This window comes from Mytilus californianus, unplaced genomic scaffold (assembly GCF_021869535.1).
Source record: "Mytilus californianus isolate M0D057914Y unplaced genomic scaffold, xbMytCali1.0.p SCAF_4, whole genome shotgun sequence".
Taxonomy (NCBI): Eukaryota; Metazoa; Mollusca; class Bivalvia; order Mytilida; family Mytilidae; genus Mytilus; species Mytilus californianus.
Window position 1 is genome coordinate 126,370,664 of NW_026262690.1, and position 23,886 is coordinate 126,394,549.

The 23,886-nt window shown below is 32.8% G+C and overlaps 1 protein-coding gene across 1 annotated transcript; it reads right to left on the reverse strand.

Annotated features, from left to right (window-relative positions):
* Positions 1 to 23,833, reverse strand: LOC127739372 (neuroendocrine convertase 2-like). Its single transcript, XM_052251072.1, has 12 exons — positions 23,775 to 23,833; positions 23,264 to 23,352; positions 17,523 to 17,695; positions 16,497 to 16,700; positions 16,124 to 16,227; positions 7,335 to 7,444; positions 5,768 to 5,885; positions 4,756 to 5,060; positions 4,067 to 4,123; positions 2,623 to 2,871; positions 1,216 to 1,464; positions 1 to 202 (listed from the first exon to the last, which is right to left on the reverse strand). Exons 1-12 carry the CDS (start codon positions 23,792 to 23,794, stop codon positions 45 to 47), a joined length of 1,836 nt encoding a protein of 611 aa, XP_052107032.1. The 5' UTR covers positions 23,795 to 23,833; the 3' UTR covers positions 1 to 44.
* Between the last annotated feature and the right edge of the window lie 53 nt (positions 23,834 to 23,886).

A 23,886-nucleotide genomic window follows, 5' to 3' on the forward strand; every position in this document is an offset into this window, starting at 1 on the left:
TTATAGTAGGTTTTTTTACTTTTTCTTTCTGTGACAGTTCCCATTCAAGCAGTGAACACAGCAGGTGCTGTGGATGGGGTTGTTGAATCAACAGCTTTTTTACGCACAACATTTATTTTCCACCTGATGAACACAATAACAGCACCTAAGAGTAAGATACCTGCTACAAATCCTCCTATGATAACTGGCTTATTGTCGCTGGCTGAAAAAATCCAATATCTAAGAATGGAAAGCTGTAAAGTTATATTTCAGTTAAATTATCATAGTACATGCTTTGCATTAATAATTAGTATTCATAGGATGCTCAATGTTGTGGATTTATTGAGTTTTAATGAAAAGATATACAATTAAGCAAATAACAAATTTCCTGTAAACTTGCATTCATAAAAAAAACGAATACAGTTTTATTCAACAAGCGAACATTGGTCACCATGACATTGTTTGATTGCAGAGTATAATTGTTTTGTAACCTTTCTTATCATTAATGTATTACGATTAAAAATATAGTACAGATTTGGAATATGAACTGATAGCGGGAATCGAGTAAATTATCGAGATTAAAGAAAACAAATTACCGTTTACTAGATAAAAGATACCAAGCGAACAACTTCTTTTGCTTGTCGAATGTTTCTTACATAAAAGAGTTCACTTAACAGTCTTAATCAAAATCAAACTCCAATATCCTTATTTTCATGAGCAGTAGGTACTTCATGGAATTTTGTTATTGTGTATTTTTGCTAATGTATTTTATCGATATGCTTTTTTGTATTTCTTTGTTGGCATATTCGTTTTTTATAGTGTTAAATATTGTAACACAATGTTGACTGCTGTACCACATTTTTTACATTTTGATTTTGTGCTATATTTTCTGTTCACACAGTGTTGTGAATATAATGGAATTTAATGCAACTGTCTTACAGGAATATGGCAAATGGTTTCGGATTTTAGTTTTGCCATTTGATAAAAGACTTGAATTTTCATTTGAGATCGGTATTTTTGTTAATTTATTGTTTGAAAGCATTGGACACCGAACGTTTTAAATCTGACTAAGACTTTGTATGTCACATTTTATAACTGAAACAATCAATTTACTCCGCGTGAACAGCGGTATACTACTGTTGCCTTCATTTAAACTCTCGATGCTCAAACAATAGAGACTACGTTTTGTTTAATTTTAATTTGTTGAGTTTATTCAAACAACCAATTATTACTTACTTAAAAACGATAAGTCATTTCCTCTTGCTGAAGTTGTAGGCTGAGTAGATAATGTCGTCCAATCAGAGATTGTTGCTGTTTCTGTTATAAGTTTATCTGACGTTGTTGCTGTTAAAAAATTTGCTGCTTTGCTAGTTGATGTTGGTTCCGTGAATGATGTGGGTTTTGATGCTGAGTTGGTTGTTGTCGAAACATACTTTCGATTGCTTGTATTTTTCGACTGTGTTGTTGGAACTGTTGTTCGCTTTTCTGTTGATTCAAGATATATGTTCAATTTTTGTTATTTGAAAACAGATGGTTACTTCAAGGAAATATTCAACAAAAGAAATTGAAATAGTAATTAATTCATATTTTGCCTTGTTCAGATAGGCCAACATAGTTAGTTAGTGCAGTTAGTCGCACAATTACTAACACAATTCTATATTAATATTCTTGGAATTGTTATAAAATACATTAAAAAGCATTTTGACGAACTAAATCTCGATTTATATCTACTTTTTAGAAATTTACCGTCGACGCCACTTTTTGTGGCACTGTGAAAAAGTAAAATCACAAAACTACTGAACTCCGAGGGAAATTCAAAAAGGAAAGTCCCTAATCAAATGGCAAACTCAAAAGCTCAAAAACATCAAACGAATGGATAACAACTGTCATTTTCCTGTCTTGATACAGGCATTTTCTTATGTAGAAAATGTTGGATTGACCAGGTTTTATAGCTAGCTAAACCTCTCACTTGTATGACAGTCGTATCAAATTTAATTGTATTAAAACGATATCGATGAGTGAACAAAATAAAACAGACACATGATGGTATGCATAAGTACAGAGTCACGTCAAATATATATCACCAAAAAAAAGACTAAACAGTAATAGTAATATTAATAAAGACAAATACAAGAATACTATCGAACGTTATTAAGATGATAAACAGCGTCAGTACGCAGAATCTATACTTCAAGACACACAGTTCGTAATTCTATTATGTTGTTTTTGTGTACTGTACTTAATTGATTTTAGGTCATCGTTTTTATTCTGTGGTTAAAATGTCGAAATGTACTTTAATATTACTTATTTATTTCTCTGTCCTGAGTGTTAATGCAACTGTCTTACAGGATTATGGCAAAAGTTTTCAGATTATAGTTTCGCCATTTGATAAAAGACTTGAATTTTTCTTTTGAGATCGGTATTTTTGTTAATTTATTGTTTGTAAGCATTGGAAACCGAACGTTTTAGATCTGACTAAGACTTTGTAGGTCACATTTTATAACTGAAACAATCAATTTACTCAGCGTGAACAGCGGTATACTAATGTTGCCTTCATTTAAACTCTCGATGTTCAAACAATAGAGACAACGTTTTGTTTAATTTTAATGTGTTGAGTATAATCAAACAACCAATAATAACTACCTAAAAAAGATAAGTCACTTCCTCTTGATGAAGTTGTAGGCTGAGTAGATAATGTCGTCCACTCCAAGATTGTTGCTGTTTCTGTTGAAAGTTTATCTGACGTTGTGACTGTTACAAGCTGTGCTGCTTTGCTTGTTGATGTCGGTTCTGTGAATGATGTGGGTAACGATGCTGAGTTGGTTGCTGTCCAAACATACTTTCGATCGCTTGTATTTTTCGACTGTGTTGTTGGAACTGTTGTTCGCTCTTCTGTTGATTAAAAATATATGTTCAATATTTGTTATTTGAAAACAGATGGGTACTTAAAGCAAATAGTCAACAAAAGAAATTGAAATAATAATTATTCAAACTACTCTCATCAGTGACACAAAAACGGAATTATATTGTCAGACTGGTCAATCAGGGTTAAAATATCCGAAATTGGGAGATTGTATACTCCCGCGCAGGAGCAGACCGGTTAGCTCAAAACGGGAGGGTTGGCAGGTAAGCAGTGCAAAGCCACGTCATATGTATCAAAGATACACAAAAAGTCATATAGAAAAAGCACATTAGCAAAAAATGAAAGATGAGAATAAAAATATTATAGAACAATAACATAATGACGGGATGCATAAGTACAGAGTCACGTCAAATAAATATCACAAAAAACAGACTTAACAGTAAAATTAATATTAATAAAGACAAATACAAGAATACTATCGAACGTTATTAAGATGATAAACAACGTCAGAACGCAGAATCTATACTTCAAGACACACAGTTCGTAATTCTATTATGTTGTTTTTGAGTACTGTACTAAATTGATTTTTAGGTCTTCGTTTTTATTCTGTGGTTAAAATGTCGAAATGTACTTTAATATTACTTATTTATTTCTCTGTCCTGAGTGTTCTTGCATTTATTTGTACTGTATTCCTGTCATGTAATGTTATCATTTAACGGTATATTGAGCATTGTCATAAAGCGCTAGGTTTGGCTAGCTTCAACCAGGTTAAACCAATCATTTATTTCTTTAAATGTCATGTAACAGGTACCAAGTGAAGAATATGGCAGTTGTTTTCTAAAAGTTTGTTTCTATGTGTGATGTATTGTCGTTTTTTTGCACTTCAGTGTTTTTGTTGTTTCGTTGTTTTCCTATTATAGTTTATGGATTCCCTCGGTTTTAGTTGGTTACCCGGATTGGTTTTCTCTCAATCAATTTATGACATTTGAACAGCGGTATACTAATGTTGCCTTTATTTTTGAGAACATTATTAATCCCTTATATGAGCATGTTTCTAGGTAATGAAATAAACCAGGAAAACAAAAAGCAATAACCAAATGACGGGTCGCAAATTATTTAAATAACAACAATTGAGGTTTAAACGAATGAATATAACAGCTGAGTATGAAAAGAGGGAAAGAAAAATTGTAGGTTGTTTTTATATATGACTTTGTCAAAACTCACGTGTTATTGGATTGTGTGATGTACCATAAAATGTTAGAGACCAGGAAACCAGCGTTACTGCAAAATAAATATGCAGTATAATTAATATATACCAATTAATGTAGTGCTCATCTAATGTTATGCAATAACTGTCTTTTGATGAGGTAAATGTGTGATTTTATTGACTTTTGAATATCAGTATTTCAAAAGTCAATTATATATACCTCATACTAACCAAAAAAATGCGTACATCAAACGGTTTTAAAATTTTAGTTATGCACGTAGAAACGCGCCCTTTTGTCCGCTGAACATACGTTTTGCTTATTTCTTCAAAATCAAATTCTGAAAGACATACTCAAGTTCTAACAATACGGAATAAACAAAATGATAGCTAATTGATATTTGTAGAACTATCAATTAATTAAAAACAGAGTATTTCGAAACCATACAACATGGGAATTAACATCCTCAAATTAATTTTAAAGAAAAAGAAACCAATAATTTAATTATCATTATCAATAAATGAACATCTGAAGAATTCGAAGCAGATTGATTATCACAAAGATAAACCGATTTCACCTGCTGATTAAGCTTTACTGAGACCGCCTTGTGTAAGAGGTCATGAAAGCTATAAGATGAATAATTATATGAGTATCATTAAAACTATTATCTAGATAAGAGATAAAAGATATATACGGTGTTAAACTTACCAATAGAATATCCTTTATAAGAACCAACTTTAAGTCGCCAGGTACCAACAGGGTTTTCCCACCAGAAATGAACTGACATGAACGTCCATTTCAACCATCCTTTTCTTTTGTGTTTTCCGGCATCGTCATGCCGGTAATGAAGTAAATTACTTTCAGTTCCGCTTGGAGAAACAAGATATAGTTCTGTTTCACCACGATATCGACTGTAGGAGAACTTTATTTGAACTGTAACGTGTTCTAAGTAACGAATGAAAATATTACTCCTGGAAAAGTGCATTGTGTCTGACGACCACAAACTAGTAGAACTAAAATGAAAGAAGAAATTTATAACTTATTTGCACAATTTCCAATTTGACCTCAGTACAAATAAACTCATTATAACTACTAGGCTTTACGTTTTTTACGCGAAAGGCCCGTTTTGTCTACAGAAGAATCACAAGTGACGCTAGAATAAAAAAAAATTAAGGACAAATAAAGTATGAAATTGAATAGCATTAAGGACCAAAAATTCCAAACAGTTTTCAAGTGTTTCCCAATCTCTTCTAAGGTTATTTTTTTTTGGTGTTAAAAATCCTTTGAAGTATTTCGAAAATTCGAAGTTTTGTAAACAATTATTCATAATTATGACCATATCTATAATAATTCATGTCAACACCAAAAAAATGCCGACTAATTGGCTTGTACGAAATATTGTTTTATTATGTCATATGCCACAGAAATAGTTTAGATATCATGTGCAACATTTATATTTCAAAATATGGACAATATGACATGTTAAATTTGATTAAGAATTTCAAATTATAAGTAGTTGCTTATTTTAAAATAATAGTAAATGTTGAACTTCCACAACTATCGAGTATTTTTTCATGTCAAGAAGTGAAGTTATGTAGAAATTATATGATTAAATCTTAGATATCATACAGATACGATTAAGAATGAAAATCTGTTTAGTTGTTGATATATATTGAAAAGTCTAATTACATGAACGAAAAACGAGACAACGGATACATACATAAACGGAAACCTAGTAAGCGTTGTAAAGCTGTGTTGTACTGGAACAGTAACCCATGTTTTAGCTTTATTGACCATGGCTTTGGCATCCATTAGACCATACCCGAGGACTTGGCTAACTGCAAAAATATATTAAGGAGTTTGGAATATTTACAATAATTGTATTTTTTTAAATGAAAAAAAAACTATAAGTCAAAACTAAAGAGAGCATAATTAAACAAATTAAAGAATATAGTAGTTGTCTAGTTAAATGCCTCGATCTTTGTTTTTTACTAGTTCTATCTCTAGATATTTGCATGACACTCTCTTGTGGTCTAGAATTACATGAGCAACATTATAAGTAACCATAGACGAATAATCTGTTTCCCTCCCGGTTAACCTGCGATCAATATCGATTTCATTGTGGGGTTTGTGTTGCTTAGTTGTTATTTTTTTATGTTGTATTTTATGTTATGTTGTTTGTCTTTTTGTCGTCTTCCGTTTTTTGCCAAACGGCCTAAAGACAAACAACAGTTTACAAAACACAGCATATAAAACTAAAGACTATGAAACACGAATACAAACAAAATCTGTGGTTTATTACAGATGCATGGGATCTGTATGCATGTTCGGCTCTATATATGGCACCCGTCGTGTAACTCTTGAAAGTACGAATCCCCAAGTCTAATTTGATATCTCACATTCGCGAAAAGAACGAAGGAATTGTATTAACGACATTTGGAAATATCCGTCAGCATCTGTTAAACAGATTTTCTGTAACAGCCAACCAATTTGCGCTATCGTGATGACGTCCTGTTGAATCAGTCTTTCATAACAAGGTCGACGGAATAGATACGTTCAACACATTCACCAAATTTGTATAATTTAGCGAGAAGACACCATCTATTTACCGAAACTTGAAGTTAAGTGATAATGCCAGCTGTTTTACACTCATCTGGAAAGGTATTGGATGTAATATGCCTCATATGAATAAGAGATAAGTCGGCAAGAAGGAGAGTACAGTTGTGTCCTATGGAAATGCTGATTATTTAATTAAAAAGCACCTCCTCAAAACGTGACTAATATGTTGTCAATCATGACATTAAGAAATTTGATAATGCTAGATTCTTAGATTTTTCTGTTTGAATCTGAGCAGTTTTTTAATATCATATAAAAGATACATTTTAAAAACAATCGGAAAAACAGGTTGTAGACATAATTCGTACAACTTATTTCAGAATAAAAAAAGAAAATTGAAATGATGGGTTGACGAATATGTCAACCTATATGCCGTCCAACCAGTGTATAAACCATATAAGCAGAGTTTTACCAAGAATGAAATGATCCTATTAATTTTAAAAGAAGGGCGAAAGATACCAGAGGAACATTCAAACTCATAGATCGAAAACAAACTGACAACGCCATGACCAAAAAAGAAAAAAGACAAACAGATAAACAATAGTAAACATGACACAACATAGAAAACGGAAGACTAAGCAACACGAATCCCACCAAAAACTGGGGGTGAATATACTTAATAATATAAAACAAATTATTGATGTAAAAAGAGATTATGTACAACAACTTACATTCCTTGTTTGCTCCGTTTACTGACCAGTCAGAATATGTGTCATTAAATCCTTTCCTTGATGATGTAAGGACTATCAAATGTTGCACGTCTCTCCATGTGAGATAAGGACTGTGAAGGAAAAAACGACATAAATATCATTTCATAATGTAATTATCATTTGTTAAAAATCTCTGTGTAGTGATATTGGACATGTTTCTTTTTTTAACACGTGACTGAGCTTTACTATTTGTGTTGTTTTGGAAAGTAGAGGAACATAGAATTAATGATTAAAATCTATGGAGCTATCAAATGTGTTCAAAGTATTAAATTTTCAAAGAAAGTATTGTCTTAAAAAAGGAATTTTTTAACACGAGGAGCCGTATCACGAAAGGGTGTTCCGGGTATGCTAATTTACGGAAAAGTAATCTCACTTTGTACCCCGAAAATTTAACCACATATGTGAAAATGTCTGAGCTTCGAAAAGAGCCATCATACATATCTTAATTTACGATATGGACTGAGCTACAGGAAAAAAACGCTACCATTACCGCCTTTGGAATATCAATTAAAGATACTGACCCAATTTACAAGAAAATTGTTTGAAGTTGTCCGACTGATTTATTCATGATTGCACCTTGTACACCATGCAGAAAAAATTGTGAAAATGAAGGTTAGTTGTCTTTTATATATACATATTTATCACAGCTGGTTCTAGATACACATTATCTAAAAACAATTTTTTCGCTTTTGAAATGCATTACTGGCGGGGAGCTGAGAACTTGTTTTAGGCACAATCAAAACTCTGTTTACCCGAGAGGGGCCGAGATCACTTTTTATTGACTTGAAAAAGGCAATATTAAGCTACCACTTATTGCTCCTCATACAAAAAGTTTAAATGAAGATTGATAAGCCTCAAGGGGAAAGCATCTCTATTTTTTTATGATAAAACTTTCAAGAATTGGATTTTTTCTTTCTCAAAAATACTTATGTACTTAAATCAAAATGACAACACAACCTGAGTAAATTTTTTGTCTTATTCAGTTTCAGACAAATCATTACTATTCAACCTGAGACGGCAAAATAGAGGTTTAAAAAGTTCTTAATAACTGCAAAAAAGAAGATCTGGTATCATTGCCAATGAGACAACTCTCCACAAGAGACCAAATGACACAGAAATTAACTTCTAAAGGTCACCGTACGGCCTTCAACAATGCGCGAAGCCCATACCACAAAGTCAGTTATAAAAGGCCCCAAAATGACTAATGTACAACTATTCAAACAAGAAAACTAACGGCCTTATTTATGTAAAAAAAAAACTGAACGAAAAACAAATATGTAACACATCAACAAACGACAACCACTGAATTAGAGACTCCTGACTTGGGGCAAGCACATACATACAGAATGTGGCGCGATTCAACATGTAAGCGGTATCTCAACCCTCCCCTATCCTGGAATAGTGGTGTAACAGTACAACATGAGAACGAACTTTAAAAACTGGTAAGAATTGTGTTTTATAAGGCAAGCTCTAAATTGTTTATTTATGGTTTTTATGCATTTGAGATTACAGTCAATATGTTGACAATAGGCTGATATGAAAACTGTTGTTATGGTATTGATATTATATAAAAATGCTTAGTTACTGATCTTTTCGACTCGACATTCGACATTTAGAGTTATACTCTGAGGCAACTGTTCGTCTTGTAACGCTGCAAACTGTACTTAGCAATATTTTAATCGGTAATTATTTAATGACATTATAAGACGAGTAATGTTACAATGTTTCCTTATAAACCTCATGTGCATTTCTCAATGATAAAGGGTTTAGACTGAAATACAATTCAAAAAACCTTTTTTCAAATAGAATTATGTGAAATGACCAGTTTCGAAAATTTGCACTTCATTGCACTTTAATCATATGATAACAATAACAGTAGTTTAGACTGGTTTCTATAGTTGAATATACCAGATTTCCAGTAGTAAAACTAATTACGTTTTTTTCTTTTTATTATATCTACATTTTTGCATAATTTATCAGTAAAAATGCACTATTAGGCACCAGAAAATGTTATTAAATGCTTTACAGGGTCTGTGTATTGTAATTAAAGGTTATCATCAGATGTTATGTCCATATTAAGACTAGTGAAGGTAAACTGTAAGAAATTAATTATGCGTACACATTGTATTCAGAATGAATAAATATAGCGTTAAAAGGGTCATTGCCTTATGGTGCTGAAACAACTTTTTTTTCCAGAAATGGACAAAAATACACAGATTTATTCAGAAGGTCATACAGATGAAGATCACACAAGAGTATTTGAAAACATCAGAACTATGGATTTCAATATTGGTCAATATCCCTAATGCGCCTCAAATTGAGGAACACAAAAGTTGTGTGTAAACAAGTAATTGAACTTAACCATTTATGTTTATTTGGAAAGAAGAGGAACATAGAATAAATTTGTAAAATCTATAGAGCTATAAAATGTGTTCATAGTATTAAATTTTTTAAGAACTTATTGTGTTACAAAAGGGATTTTTTACCACGAGGAGCCGCATTACGAAAGGATTTTCGGGATATAGATATAAGAAGATGTGGTATGAGTGCCAATGAAACAACTCTCCATCCAAGTAACAATTTATAAAAGTAAACCATTTTAGGTCAAGGTACGGCCTTCAACACGGAGCCTTGGCTCACACCGAACAGCAAGCTATAAAGCGACCCAAAATAACTAGTGTAAAACCATTCAAACGGAAAAACAACAGGTCTAATCTATATAAAAACGAGAAACGAGAAACACTTATGAACCATATGAACAGAAGACAACTACTGAACATCAGATTCCTGACTTAGGAGGACAGGTGCAAACAATTGCAGCGGGATTAAACGTTTAATGGTACAAAACCTTCTCCCTTTTCTGAAACAATAGTAGAACCTCACAACATATTTAGAAAGACACACTATAAAATATCAATTGGAAGGCTTAACTCAATCAAAAACGTAGTTACACAAATTAACACACAATGAACGAATAAATGTGATCTGTGATACAATGCAAATACATAGTTGATAAAAATAATATGTTAATTTCGCCAAAAATGTAAAAATAAATTTGCATAACAGTGAAAAGTCAGGAAAAAAAGTATATATATACATAGCGTTCACAAGGTGATGTTTTGCTACCAATTGGTGAAAATAAAGCAAAGTCCATAACTCATGTTAAACGTTTCAATGTAAGTTGTGGTGAAGTTAGCAATTAGAAGAATGTATCAGTATCATTAAAATGGACATACATGGTAAAAATGCCGTAGCAAATGTCTAATTAATATGGCGGTACCCGTACAGCATGGACATCTAAAAACTGATGACAAATAATTTGTCCAAACAATTTGTTTTTTTCGGTCAAATAAACCTATAGGCGTATCGATCAGAAGATATAAAAGGCATCAGTGATACGAGGTTCAATAAATCGGATGAAAAATAGCAAATCAATATGGTGAACAAAGTGTTCAGACGTTGATAATCAATCTCACTATGTGCTTCGCAGTAAAAGAGGGGCGAAAGATACAAGAGAGACATTCAAACTCATAGATCGAAAATAAACTGACAACGCCATGATTTAAAAAGGAAAAAAGACAAACAGACAAACAATAATACAATAATACACAATACACAACAAAGAAAAATGAACACTAAGTAAAACAACCCCGACCAAAACCTGGGGATTATCTCAGGTGCTTCGGAATGTAATCAGATCCTGCTCCACATGTGGAACCCGTCTTGTTACTCATGTTATTACAAACCCGGTAAAAAGTCTAATTCGGTAGGTCCCATTCGTGAAAAGGGAGCGGGATTTAAGTTACGACATTCCGAACATATCCGGTATCATCTGTGCAACGGATATTCCGTAACAGTCAACCAACTCGTTATGGCGACCGTAAAATTTACGAAGGGACAACCTCAACATATGAAACTCTTGATTTAATAGCTTCCTTATGAGCAATAAATGTCATTGAGATGATTTAACATCGTGTTATTCCCCCACCATTATAATTAGTACATCAAGTGAACTCAACATAAGAACGTGAAGCAGACTAACAAAAAAGGCAACAGTAGTAAACCGCTGTTTAACAGTCATAAATCGAGTAAGCCGAGATACAAACTAAACCCGAGTGAACCACATGATTATAAGAGAAAAAAAAACGGCATAACAGAAACACTTAACTGCAACAGAAACAAACGCTAAATTACTTAGAAACAATTATTTGATAACAACTGCTATATTCCTGACTCAGTACAGGATATTTTAAAGAAAATTATTGTGGGTTGTATTGAACCTGATTTTATGGTTTTTTTCATCAGTGACATTCATTTCAAAAAGTTGAAAAAACCTCAATCACTGTACGAAGTTAAAGAATATTGAGTACCCAAAATTCCGAAAGTTATGCTATGCTTTGGTAAAATAGACAAACCAGAACATTACTTTCAAAATGGTTAGGGCACCACATTCTTAATAAGCAATGAATCTTCAAATATTTTGGCCTTGAGCATCACTGAAGAGACAATGATTGTCGAAATGTCCATCTGGTGCAGAAAAAATGATACCGTTTATGTTATCACTACCACTGGGTCGCTGCCTCTGATTGTTGACTGATAGTACGCGAGGGTATCACCATCACATTAGCCAGTACCGGCATATACATACGGATTGTGTGTTACTAAAATTTGCTGTTACAAAATTTGTGTTATTACTTAAAATTAAAGAATGTATCTCCCTCATGCAAGGCTCTGATTCCTTTCCCGGTGTTGGCTATACTTTTATTGTCCTTTTTTGTTTTTAGCTCTTTATCCTTTTGATAAGCTTTGGATTTTCAAACATTTTGGCCTCGAGCATCACTGAAGAGACATTGATTGTCGAAATACGCATATAGTGCAGAAAAAATGGTACCGTTTATATTATCAATGTTTCGATAGAAATGCACTAAAATTTGACTTATTACGGATGTGTACTTGTATTAGTACTGCAACTGACCTCGAAAAAGACGCTTAGTTAACGAGTTTAATGTTCCGGAATAACACACGACTGCAAATGGTTTTAAATGATAGAATAATATCTATACTTTAATTTCCGTCTGGTCGTAAAAAGTTTCTTTGGTCTCATTTTTGTATTTTAACCCTTTAATGGGGTACCCCTTAATTTACGGTTTTGGGTAGTTACCTTAAAATCCCAAAACAAAATTATTTTGTTAAATTTCCGGCTCTTTTCGTAAATATTTTTGATGCACATATCATCAAGGATCATCGGAATGATGAAGACATAAATATATCACCATCCCCGAGTAAAACTCTCAAACTTAAAGTTTGCAGTTTTTTAGATTGAAATTTAACGCATTTTTCTTTGAAAACGAGAAAACATATGATTCAAAAACAGTATTTGACATTTGAGAGGACAAAATATATCATTGCGATACTGCATGCAAATTTTGTGGGGCAAATTCCAAACAATTTTGTCAAAAACTCAAAAATAAAAACATCATTTATACCTTTTATTATTACGGCAATTTCATATCCGTCAATCAGCTCCATCATTTATTTTTTCCTTCACATTGAATTTGATAGTTTCAATGTGATTATGTTCATTTTCTTGGATAAGTTAAATAATTCTAAGTTTTTTGAAGTGTGATTTGATTATATATAGTAGTTCTTTCGTGTATTTTGTGTTAATAAGTTATATTTTTGTTGATAAAATTTTGACTTTTTATAAAATTTAACCAAATCCTTCAGATAAGATGTTTTTCCGTATAATGACTAGTTGTGGAAGTCCTACTAGTCCCAAAAGGAGAAGGCTTGATATTGTGTGGAACAAATACATTGTATGTCAATGTTCAACCTCAAAGCAATTAATATGCAAGCGGTCGGGGAAAAAAGTACAATTGATGTTTCGCACAAATTTTGTGTGTGACAAGGTGATGCTACAACTAACATCTCTTGATATTCTGCTTTCCTTGGACGAAAGATTTGTGAATCATCAGTGATGTTATTAGTCCTTCACCAGAAGGCAAAATTGTAGCGTTTATAAATTAGAAACAACAGAAAGCCAAATATGTGATCAATCTGATGCACATGTATCCTCACAACCTGACACTTTTATACGATCTCGCGCTCAGTTTCCTCCTTGTAGTTTGGATATCAAAACATATTTTTTGTGTAAAAGCAAAACCTTTAAAAAGAACAGAAAACTACACAAAATTGAGTCGCCTGAACGTGTTGACATTCTTTTGAGGTGTGATAATGTGAGTAATCATTTATTCATGGTAAAAATCGCGAGTACAGATTTATTTTCAAATGCAGTCTACTTTTCAGCATGCATTACCAAGTACTTATTGAAGTCAACACTTGTGCAATCAGGTAAAGCAGTTACTGAAGAATTAGAATATAAACTTGCTTTCAATTAATTGAAAACGATTGTTAATGATGATATGTTCGTCCATAAAAAGGCCTTTCTCATGTAGCACATCCTCGACATATACCGATCACTTTCACCCAAGAATGTCTCTGATGCTTACCCAACTGCCAAACTCCAGAACAAACTAACTAGTTATTATGACACCTTACAATTCAGACACAGCGGGGACAAGGGATGTCAATAATAGAGTTTAGCTCTGAGCTCACTATAGGGGATGCCATATCAGAAGGAGAATTGAAGTCTATGTTTTGTCTTTCAGAATTACACCAAGGTGTGTTTGAAGATATCAAGGATACATTAAATGAAGAACAATTACTTCACTCTGCCGTTAGCGCTCTTAGAAGCTCTGTCCTCGTTGGGTGCTTCTATGGAAAAGATGTCCGCATCGCTTTTTAAGTCCATTTGTTAGTTAATTGGTGAAAAATCAAACAAAGTCGCTTCTGAACCGTATATTGACCCTAAAGATAAAAAATTCGCAAATGTATGGCTATTACAAAATCAATCGTTTCTGTAGCAAAATCAACATTCGCCCATTACATTTGGGATTGGCCGTGCAGTTATATAACGAATATTGGGATATGGGTCATGAACATTGATATAAACTTTTTACTCACATGGCTTTTGTGTTTCCTATGCAGAGGCAAGACTATACCTGACAAGCATTGCCATGCACGAGTTTGACCGAATCGAGACGGTATAAACGCTCCAGATGGCATTGTTTCAAAACACCAAGGGGGGTGTTTGATACAAAAAGGTACAGACGATATAGTCATCAACAAGGAGACAATTGATAGTAAGGAACGTTTCATTCCATGGACCAAGAAGACCGGGAAGACAAAAATGGATAAACCCCAACATTTTTCAAGGGATAACTGTCATCAGATTACTTACAAGATTGACTTTGTACCTGCAAAGGTAAATCTTTGTGCTCAAAAGCTGAGTTTGCTCTGAACAAACTCTGTCCTTCACCGAACTTGCTTGTGTCATGAAAGGGATGTGTGTTGTAATGCAAATACGCGTACCGAATCCGCATACGATGACGAAGAGATTGATCCATATCCCTATTTAATGAAGACTAGAGCTATTGCATGTAGCTTTTAAAATACAAGTTATATAAGGGTCTTGGCCGATTTTAAATTACAGCATTAGCAAATTGGCATTATATTGTATTTTCCATTACTTCCCTAAAAAATTGATGAGTTTACAGTTTGTTTTACATTCAATCAACTGCTAAATCAATGCAAGTAACACTTATGATTTTTTTTAAACCTCGCATTCGCCTCGGTTGACTATGATATTTTTTGTGTTATAACTGATCTGTCCGGACTTTGCAAATACACAATATTTATTTATCTATAACTAGATACTAATTTTCCCAAAATACATAACCTTTTAGATGCTAAATTAAAAACACTGTTTCAGCGCTTGAATTTTGTTTTTTTTCAGAGATAGAAAAAATATTGAAATAATTTGATAAACTGGTGTTTTATAGTTTAGATAATAATTCTGTAATATACTGTAGTGAAAAATTATAAGAAATATGAAAGTTAATGGATGTAAAAAGGTCAAGGCCACTTCTACTTTTGCTATGTCATAAATGGAAAAAAATCAGAAGGTTAAAAATCAACGCCATTTTGTAATAGCAGCTCTTCATATGAATAGTCAAATTTATAGTTTTAACATCCTTTGCAGCATATGCTTATGATTGAATCGTTTTTGTAGCATTCTAATGAATAAATATCAGAAATTTTCTGCTTTTTGTCCTTGTGGTTGAAATATTGATATCTTTAGGCCTGACCTTTGACCCCAATTTCACAAAAATGTGACCACTCTGGAATTTTACGACCAAACTTTTCTTATTGTAAACGTTTTTCTCTTTCCATCGATATATAATTTAGGTGTGTGTTCTTCCGGTACATTAAAGTTTAAAAAAATTAGCTCTGGTTGCAGTACTAATAAGCAACAAAAAGGGTGCCACACAAGGAACAGAGAACAGCTAATCATTCAAATGCACCAGAATTCATCCACGATATGTAAGGTGTGTGATGTTCAATTATTGGTTTTCTTTGTCCTTTTCGCTGTTTTTATCTTCAGCCATGTGTCATATGTTCTCATTGGACTTTTTCATTGTCACCCAGAATAAATATTTTCTATTTGAACATTACTGATCATTACTTTAACGTAGTTTTTTTCCTGCACAAACATATTATTCTAAAATTTTATTTTGAAGTGACACAAATATAATCAACGAATATTTAATCGATTGGCATTTTGAATAACAGAAGACGATACAATGAATTATTCTCTATGACCTTGTTATGCAGATATTCTGTACACTTACTTTGCTTGCAGAGCAAGAGCAATTATCCCAGATGCTATTGGTACTGAGAATGATGTTCCCTGGTTACCATTGGTGTTACACTCATCGGGAGTTGAAGTAGTAGTCTGTGAAAAACACATATGAGGATAACAATTTTGATGGAAATCAAAGACACAGATACAGTGTATACATTATTGTTCATCAATATGTTTGCTGTGAAATGTGTAATACTGTATTGAGTTTAAATTGTGTCACTAAATTAGAATATATAAAGTAATTCGTTTATAAAAAAAAGTCTTAAATTTGACCGGGAATACTGAACATGTTATTTAATATATATATATATGTATTTATATGTGGTCGGAATTATATGATGTAGTACTTTGATACTAACTAAATATCTATCTTCCTTGCTTCCACCATATGTTGCAGCCAAAGCAGGAGCACAAACTTCGGAGTAATACGCATTTTGTCCAAGTTGTACGCTAGTTACAGCCACAGTATAAATACTATTGACGTATCCATCAGCATTACAGTTGTCGTTTGTACCTCCATTACCTGCAGCCCATATATAAATAGCTCCTTTACCATTTCTACCCTTGAAAGTTTTGAAAATATTAAAATTTACCTCAAGTGATTAAATATGTAATTGTTTTCATGAATTGTTTCCTTTATTTTCTCTTAGTGTCAGTAGTTTTACTTAATTTAATAACAATTCAATTATGCTAATTTTGCCGTTTTTTTAAATGCCGACCTGGTTTTTGTCATGCTTTTTCCCGATGCAAATATAAATATGACGCCTTTACCATTCCTACCCTGCTCCGAAAATAAATTTAATTATAGAAAGCAGACTTGAAGCAGATTTTAGGTTGATTAATTTGTCCAAATGAAAATATTGTTATTCATTTCATTTGTGAAATCGTTCGTGCAAGTTGTCTTATTTTTCGACTTTTAAAGGACATTGATGTTTTGAGTTGATAGTTTCATTCATACTTATTACACATATTTTTGAAAACAAAATGACAGACCTGTACCGAATAGAATATACAAAGTACATTTTGATTTTATGGAGAATGATATTTTTTGAAAAAAAGTATTTAGAAACATAATATAACATGTATAAAGCACACTATACCTAATCAGAGAATTAAATTTATAAGTATCAACGATTGATATCAACTTAATTTTTTACTATTTTAAGAATTGAACGAACACGAGTCAATTATTTATGCATGCAATAGTTGATGTGTTGTGCCACACTGTTCATTATTATTGATAATATATATTATGTAGGGTTTGTTTACCTTACAAACGAACAGTTTTCAAACATTTTAGAGAACAAAGCACTATATAATACACTATACATTTACTCAAAGTGAGAACTACACCTAAAGAGTAAACAACCATTGCCTACACTTACATTTTGAACTCCTGCTTTAAGAGCTTCTTTTGTTAGAGTTCCAGGTCCAAAAAATCCGTACCCCTCTGGAGGGCCCCAGCTATTAGAGTATATGTCTATTTTATTTATATGATGATTGAGAGCTTGTGCTTCCTCTGAATCTGTTAATCCATGGCTGCCAAGTAAACGTACGCCTAAAATAGCGGATACACATCACTTTACGTTTGGTTTAAGACAGTTGTCATACAAAACAATGATTCATAGATCAAGGCTTTCTTCAACAGTATCACTTTCAAATAAAAAATCAAGGGGAGTAAAACATTCATGTTTCCGAATGTGCATATTTTGCCAAAACATGTTTGTGTTAACACAGACAGTTTTATTGTAATCAATCGTCGAACATTCTCGTTCAGTTGGTAAAGCGTAAGACAGAAATCGACCTCATGCAAATGAATATTAAATACACTCATCACAGATACCAGGATACAATTTTGTATTTACGCCAGACGCGCGTTTCGTCTACAAAAGACTCATCAGTGACGCTTGAATCCAAAAAAGTTAAAAAGCCCAATTAAAGTACGAAGTTGAAGAACATTGAGGACCAAAATTCCTAAAAATTTTGCCAAATGCATCCTATTTTTGTTTGAAAAAAAATCAATAGTGAATATGTAGCTATTTAAAATTTATTTGATGTAAAACCCTACAAAGAGACTAAAATTCATATTTAATTTTGTATTTTGTATTTGAATGTTTAAAATTCGATAGATCATATATATCAGTCATATATATATGTAAAATTGAGAATGGAAATGAGGAATATGTCAAAGAGTACAAAGTTAAACAGTTGCATTGGGTAGACTTCTATATGATGCAGCTTATATAACGTTGATTTACTGAAAACCAAAAGAAAAAAAAACCAATGATGACATATTTTAACGAACATAATCAATACATCACTGGTAAATTATAAAGTCAGGAATTTTGTTACCATAAATTACTTAAAACTTTTACTAAATTCGTTCATAGATACAAAGATTTGATTAGTAAATTTGACTGTACCTGTAAACCTGTGACTGTAGAAAACTTTACGGTTATATTGTACTTAAAGCGCAGAAATCACTTTATGTGATCCGTATTAACTCATCGAACCTTTAAACAAACTTATTAGTAAATTTTATCTTACCAATGTTGTAATTAGATCTTTAAATATAGTTTACATTGGCACAAATATCGATTTTGTCATCAGCAAATTAAAACATAACTAGATTTGTATTCTTTTCAAACGGAATGCATGTCGACAAATCCACGTTTATTATTTCTAGAAAGATGTTAACTTCTAACTATCATACTGCCTGTCGATACATTTATTTTTGGCATTGCACTAGTCATGTCTTCTGTGACTGTCCATGACGTTAAAATACTACATCCCTAGTATTTGTTTTTGTTGATTTCAGTCTCTGATGCATGATTTTTTTTATTAAGTCGCCAAAACGGAGTTTCGGGGACTTTATGTTTTTGTCCCGTTTCTTATAAAGTCGCCAAAACAGAGTTTTGGGGACTTTATGTTTTTATCCCTGGGGTCATTTTTCGAATGGAAACAACAAAAATGCGAAAAATCTAGATTTGGTCCAATCTTTATGAAACTTGACAGTAATGTGACCTGTCATGTGTAGATGTGCCAGTCGACTTTTGAATTTTCAAAATGGCTGCCGTTACCATGGAAACTGCAAAAATGTCAAAAAATTTAAAATGCTTCAAACTTAATGATACTTTACACAAATGTTGACTGTCTTATGCAGATGTGGCATTTGACTTTGGAATTTCCAAAATGGCCACCGTAACAATGGAAAAACGAATGCCTTACTTTGAAAATTGGTCCAATTTATATGAAACTTGTAAGTTATGTGACCTGTCACGTGTAGATGTGATATCCGACTTTGAAATTTCAAAATGGCTGCCGTTACCATGGAAACAGCAGAACAATGGTTGGGGGCCGTTTTGGCGACTTTTGTGTTAGCATCCTAAAACAGGATTACTTGTTATTAAGTCGCCAAAACGGAGTTTTGGGGACTTTATGTTTTTGTCCCGTTTCTTATTATTATTATTATTATTATTATTATTATTATTATTATTATTATTCTTAACCCTAATTTGTCCGAACATTTTCTTCCAAGCCTTAAATGATGGAAACTTTATATTTGGTATGATGATGGGGTAGTATCCCTAGGTGTGCATTCAGTATTTTTTATTTCAAATGGGGGTCAACTTGGCATTTTTTGGGGGCCGGAACATGGGTGGGGTAATTTTGCGACTATTGATTCGCTACTGGTAGAACCTTTAAGTTTTGTGTAATACAAGAGACCGATGTCCAGGTGTCCATTCCACATTTTTTATTTCGGCCGGGGGTCATCTTGGCAATATTTTAGGGGGTCAATTTTCATGAAACATTCTAGAACAACAGTCATGTGATTAGTCATGTGATAGTGTTGAATTATTCCTATGTACTTTTTATGTTATATAATGATAGATTATTACAGGTAGCATCATATCTAGCTGTAATTCGACTTTGGAATTTTTAAAATGGCCTCCGTTACCATGGAAACTGCAAAAATGTGAAAGTTTTTTAAAATGCTTCAAATTTAATGAAATTTTACAGAGATGTTAACGAGTGTATGTTGATTTCGAATTTGACTTTGGAATTTCCAAAATGGCCATCGTTGCCATGGAAACAACAAAAATGCGAAAAATGTAGATTTGGTCCAATCTTTATGAAACTTGACAATAATGTGACCTGTCATGTGTAGATGTGCCATCCGACTTTGGAATTTTCAAAATGGCTGCCGTAACCATGGAAACTGCAAAAATGTCAAAAAATTCAAAATTCTTCAAACGTAATGAAACTTTACACAAATGTTGACTGTCTTATGTAGATGTGGCATTTGACTTTGGAATTTCCAAAATGGCCACCGTAACCATGGAAACAGGAATACCTAAATTTGAAAATTGGTCCAATTTTTATGAAACTTGTAAGTAATGTGACCTGTCACGTGTAGATGTGATATCCGACTTTGAAATTTCAAAATGGCTGCCGTTACCGATGAAACAGCAGAACAATGGTTGGGGGCCGTTTTGGCGACTTTTGTGTTAGCATTCTTACACAGGATTACTTGTTATTATTATTATTATTATTATTATTCTTAACCCTAATTTGTCCGACCATTTTCTTCCAAGCCTTAAATGATGGAAACTTTATATTTGGTATGATGTTGGGGTAGTATCCCTAGGGATGCATTCGCTAGTTTTTATTTCAAATGGGGGTCAACTTGGCACTTTTTGGGGGCCGGAACATGGGTGGGGTCATTTTTCGAATATTGATTCGCTACTGGTAGAACCTTTAAGTTTTGTGTAATACAAGAGACCGATGTCCAGGTGTCCATTCCACATTTTTTATTTCAGCCCGGGGTCCTCTTGGCATTATTTCAGGGGGTCAATTTCATGGAACATTCTAGAACAACAGTCATGTGATTAGTCATGTGATAGTGTTGAATTATTCCTATGTACTTTATATGTTATATAATGATAGATTATTACAGGTAGCACCATATGTAACTGTAATTCGACTTTGGAATTTTCAAAATGGCCGCCGTTACCATGGAAACTGCAAACATGTGAATATTTTTTTAAAATTCTTCAAATTTAATGAAATTTTACAGAGATGTTAACGAGTGTATGTAGATTAGGAATTTGACTTTGGAATTTCCAAAATGGCCGCCGTTGCCATGGAAACAACAAAAATTCGAAAAATCTAGATTTAGTCCAATCTTTATGAAACTTGATAGTAATGTGACCTGTCATGTGTAGATGTGCCATCCGACTTTGGAATTTTCAAAATGGCTGCCGTTACCATGAAAACTGCAAAAATGTCAAAAAATTTAAAATCCTTCAAACTTAATGATACTTTACACAAATGTTGACTGTCTTACGTAGATGTGGCATTTGACTTTGGAATTTCCAAAATAGCCACCGTAACCATGGAAACACGAATGCCTAACTTTGAAAATTGGTCCATTTTTTATGAAACTTGTAAGTAATGGGACCTGTCACGTGTAGATGTGATATCCGACTTTGAAATTTCAAAATGGCTGCCGTTACCATGGAAACGGCAGAACAATGGTTGGGGCCGTTTTAGCATCCTAACACAGGATTACTTGTTATTGCTGGTTATGGCTTTTAACTAGCTGTCAGTAACTGCGAGTAATCTCAAATCGTACTTTCTTGTTTATATGACCTGTTGATACTATTTGTAATGCTTTTTTTTGGTTATTTAATGTTTACTTATTCAGGGTAATATGTCTTCATTATACCAGCTTTGATAAGTCTTTGGTATGACTATAATTTGTCACTTCTTCGTACTATAAACAACAAAATTATTTATTTTGTAAAAACGTTTTCCTTTCTCCATTTTAATGGTAGACCTTACAACAAAATAAATTTCCCTTACCTTTGTATATTTTTGTATTTATGGCTTTTTAATCAATGTTATCATTCTTTTTTTTTATTGTTTAATATCTCACACCGATATACTACTGTTACCTTTATTTTTTCACTCCTTATTTTACATTGTACACAAATGTTGTATCACAGATCAAATATTTTCGTTTAGTATATGTTCATTTGTGTTAATATGTCTGTTGATTGAGTTATGCCATTTCAACTGATATTTTATAGTGTGTCGTTCTATTTTAAGATGTTGCACTATCGTTTCAGATTAGAGTGAAGGTCGGTACCTTTTGAAACGTTTAAACCCGCTGCATTAGTTTACACCTGTTCTAAGTCAGGAATCTGATGTTCAGTAGTTGTCGTTGGTTGATGTGGTTCATAAGTGTTTCTCGTTTCTCGTTTTTTATATAGATTAGACCGTTAGTTTTCCCGTTTAAATGGTTTTACACTAGTAATTTTTCGAGCCCTTTATAGCTTGCTGTTCGGTGTTTGCCAAGTCTCCGTGTTAAAGACCGTTCTTTGACTTATAATGGTTTATTTTTACAAATTGTGACTTGGATGGAGAGTTGTCTCATTGGCACTCATACCACATTTTCCTATATCTACAAACAGATATTGTTGAATATTGCAAAACATTTGGATTTCCTTGATTTGTGTGCCACTGATGAGTTTTATTTGTATACGAAACGCATGTCTGATGTTTCAAATTACATGTGTACGGCTTATACCTTTTATTGTAGAACTTTGACATCAAGTATTATTTCAAATATCGTATATAAAAATAAGGAGATGTGGTATGATTGTCAATGAGGCAACTATCCAACAAAGTTCAGATTAATTGGATGTAAGCAATCATAAGCGACATTACGACCGTCAACAACGAGAATTCCATATACCGTAAAATCAACTGTACAAAAAAAATCAGACATGAACATTTTGAATAATTAAGATTCTTTTAAAAACTTGGGCAATCGTAGATATATGTCATGATAAAAAGTATTGAATGCCCTTAACCTAGACAATATTATTTCACTCAACCTTGCTCAGCTGAGTTGCTACCTATCGTGAAAACGATGGATATTTGTTAACTTATGATATTCAAATATCACTACTTTTACACACAATTCCTATATTGAGTCTCTTACATGAAACAATATCCGAAAACTTTGTTTTGCCTGTTAGATATTCAGAAATACTTGAAATCCGTGCAGTGTATTATTTGAAATAAGATACAAACATGACTAAGGGGAGACTAAACTTACCAACTATAGAAGAATGATGTGCTACACCAACAATACACTCGTTATTGTCTTTTTCTGCTGCTATGAGTCCTGCAACTTTTGTTCCATGACTAAAAATATATAATTAAATCTATGATAAAATTAACAATGGAAATGGAAATATGTTTCAGAGAAAATACCCCGACCAACGTTCAGATAATAGCCGAAGGCCAACAACGGGCCTTCAACAGAGGGAGAAAATCCGTCAGCTGGCCGCTAAATAAAAATGTGGACTAGTTCAGAGAAAATAAACGTCATACTTAACTCTAAATCATATAAATGCACTACAAAAGAAAAACATGTTAAACATCGTACATGTATTGTCCAAAACAAATAAAAAAAAACAAACTAAAAACTCAAAAATGAAGCAATTGTGTTATAAATATCACCAGAACTGACATTTAATTAATGTTTTGCTGTGGTATATGAAATGAGATTCATCATCAGTGTCGTGTGAACTACATATAAACTATGCATACTAATAAATATTCACCTGCTTCCATAGGGAGGCATAGGATTGTTATCATCATCTATGTAGTCATAATCGTTTACTGTGTCCTGAAAAAGTTAGATGTACAAATGTTTTTTTTGTCAATCTTAAATGT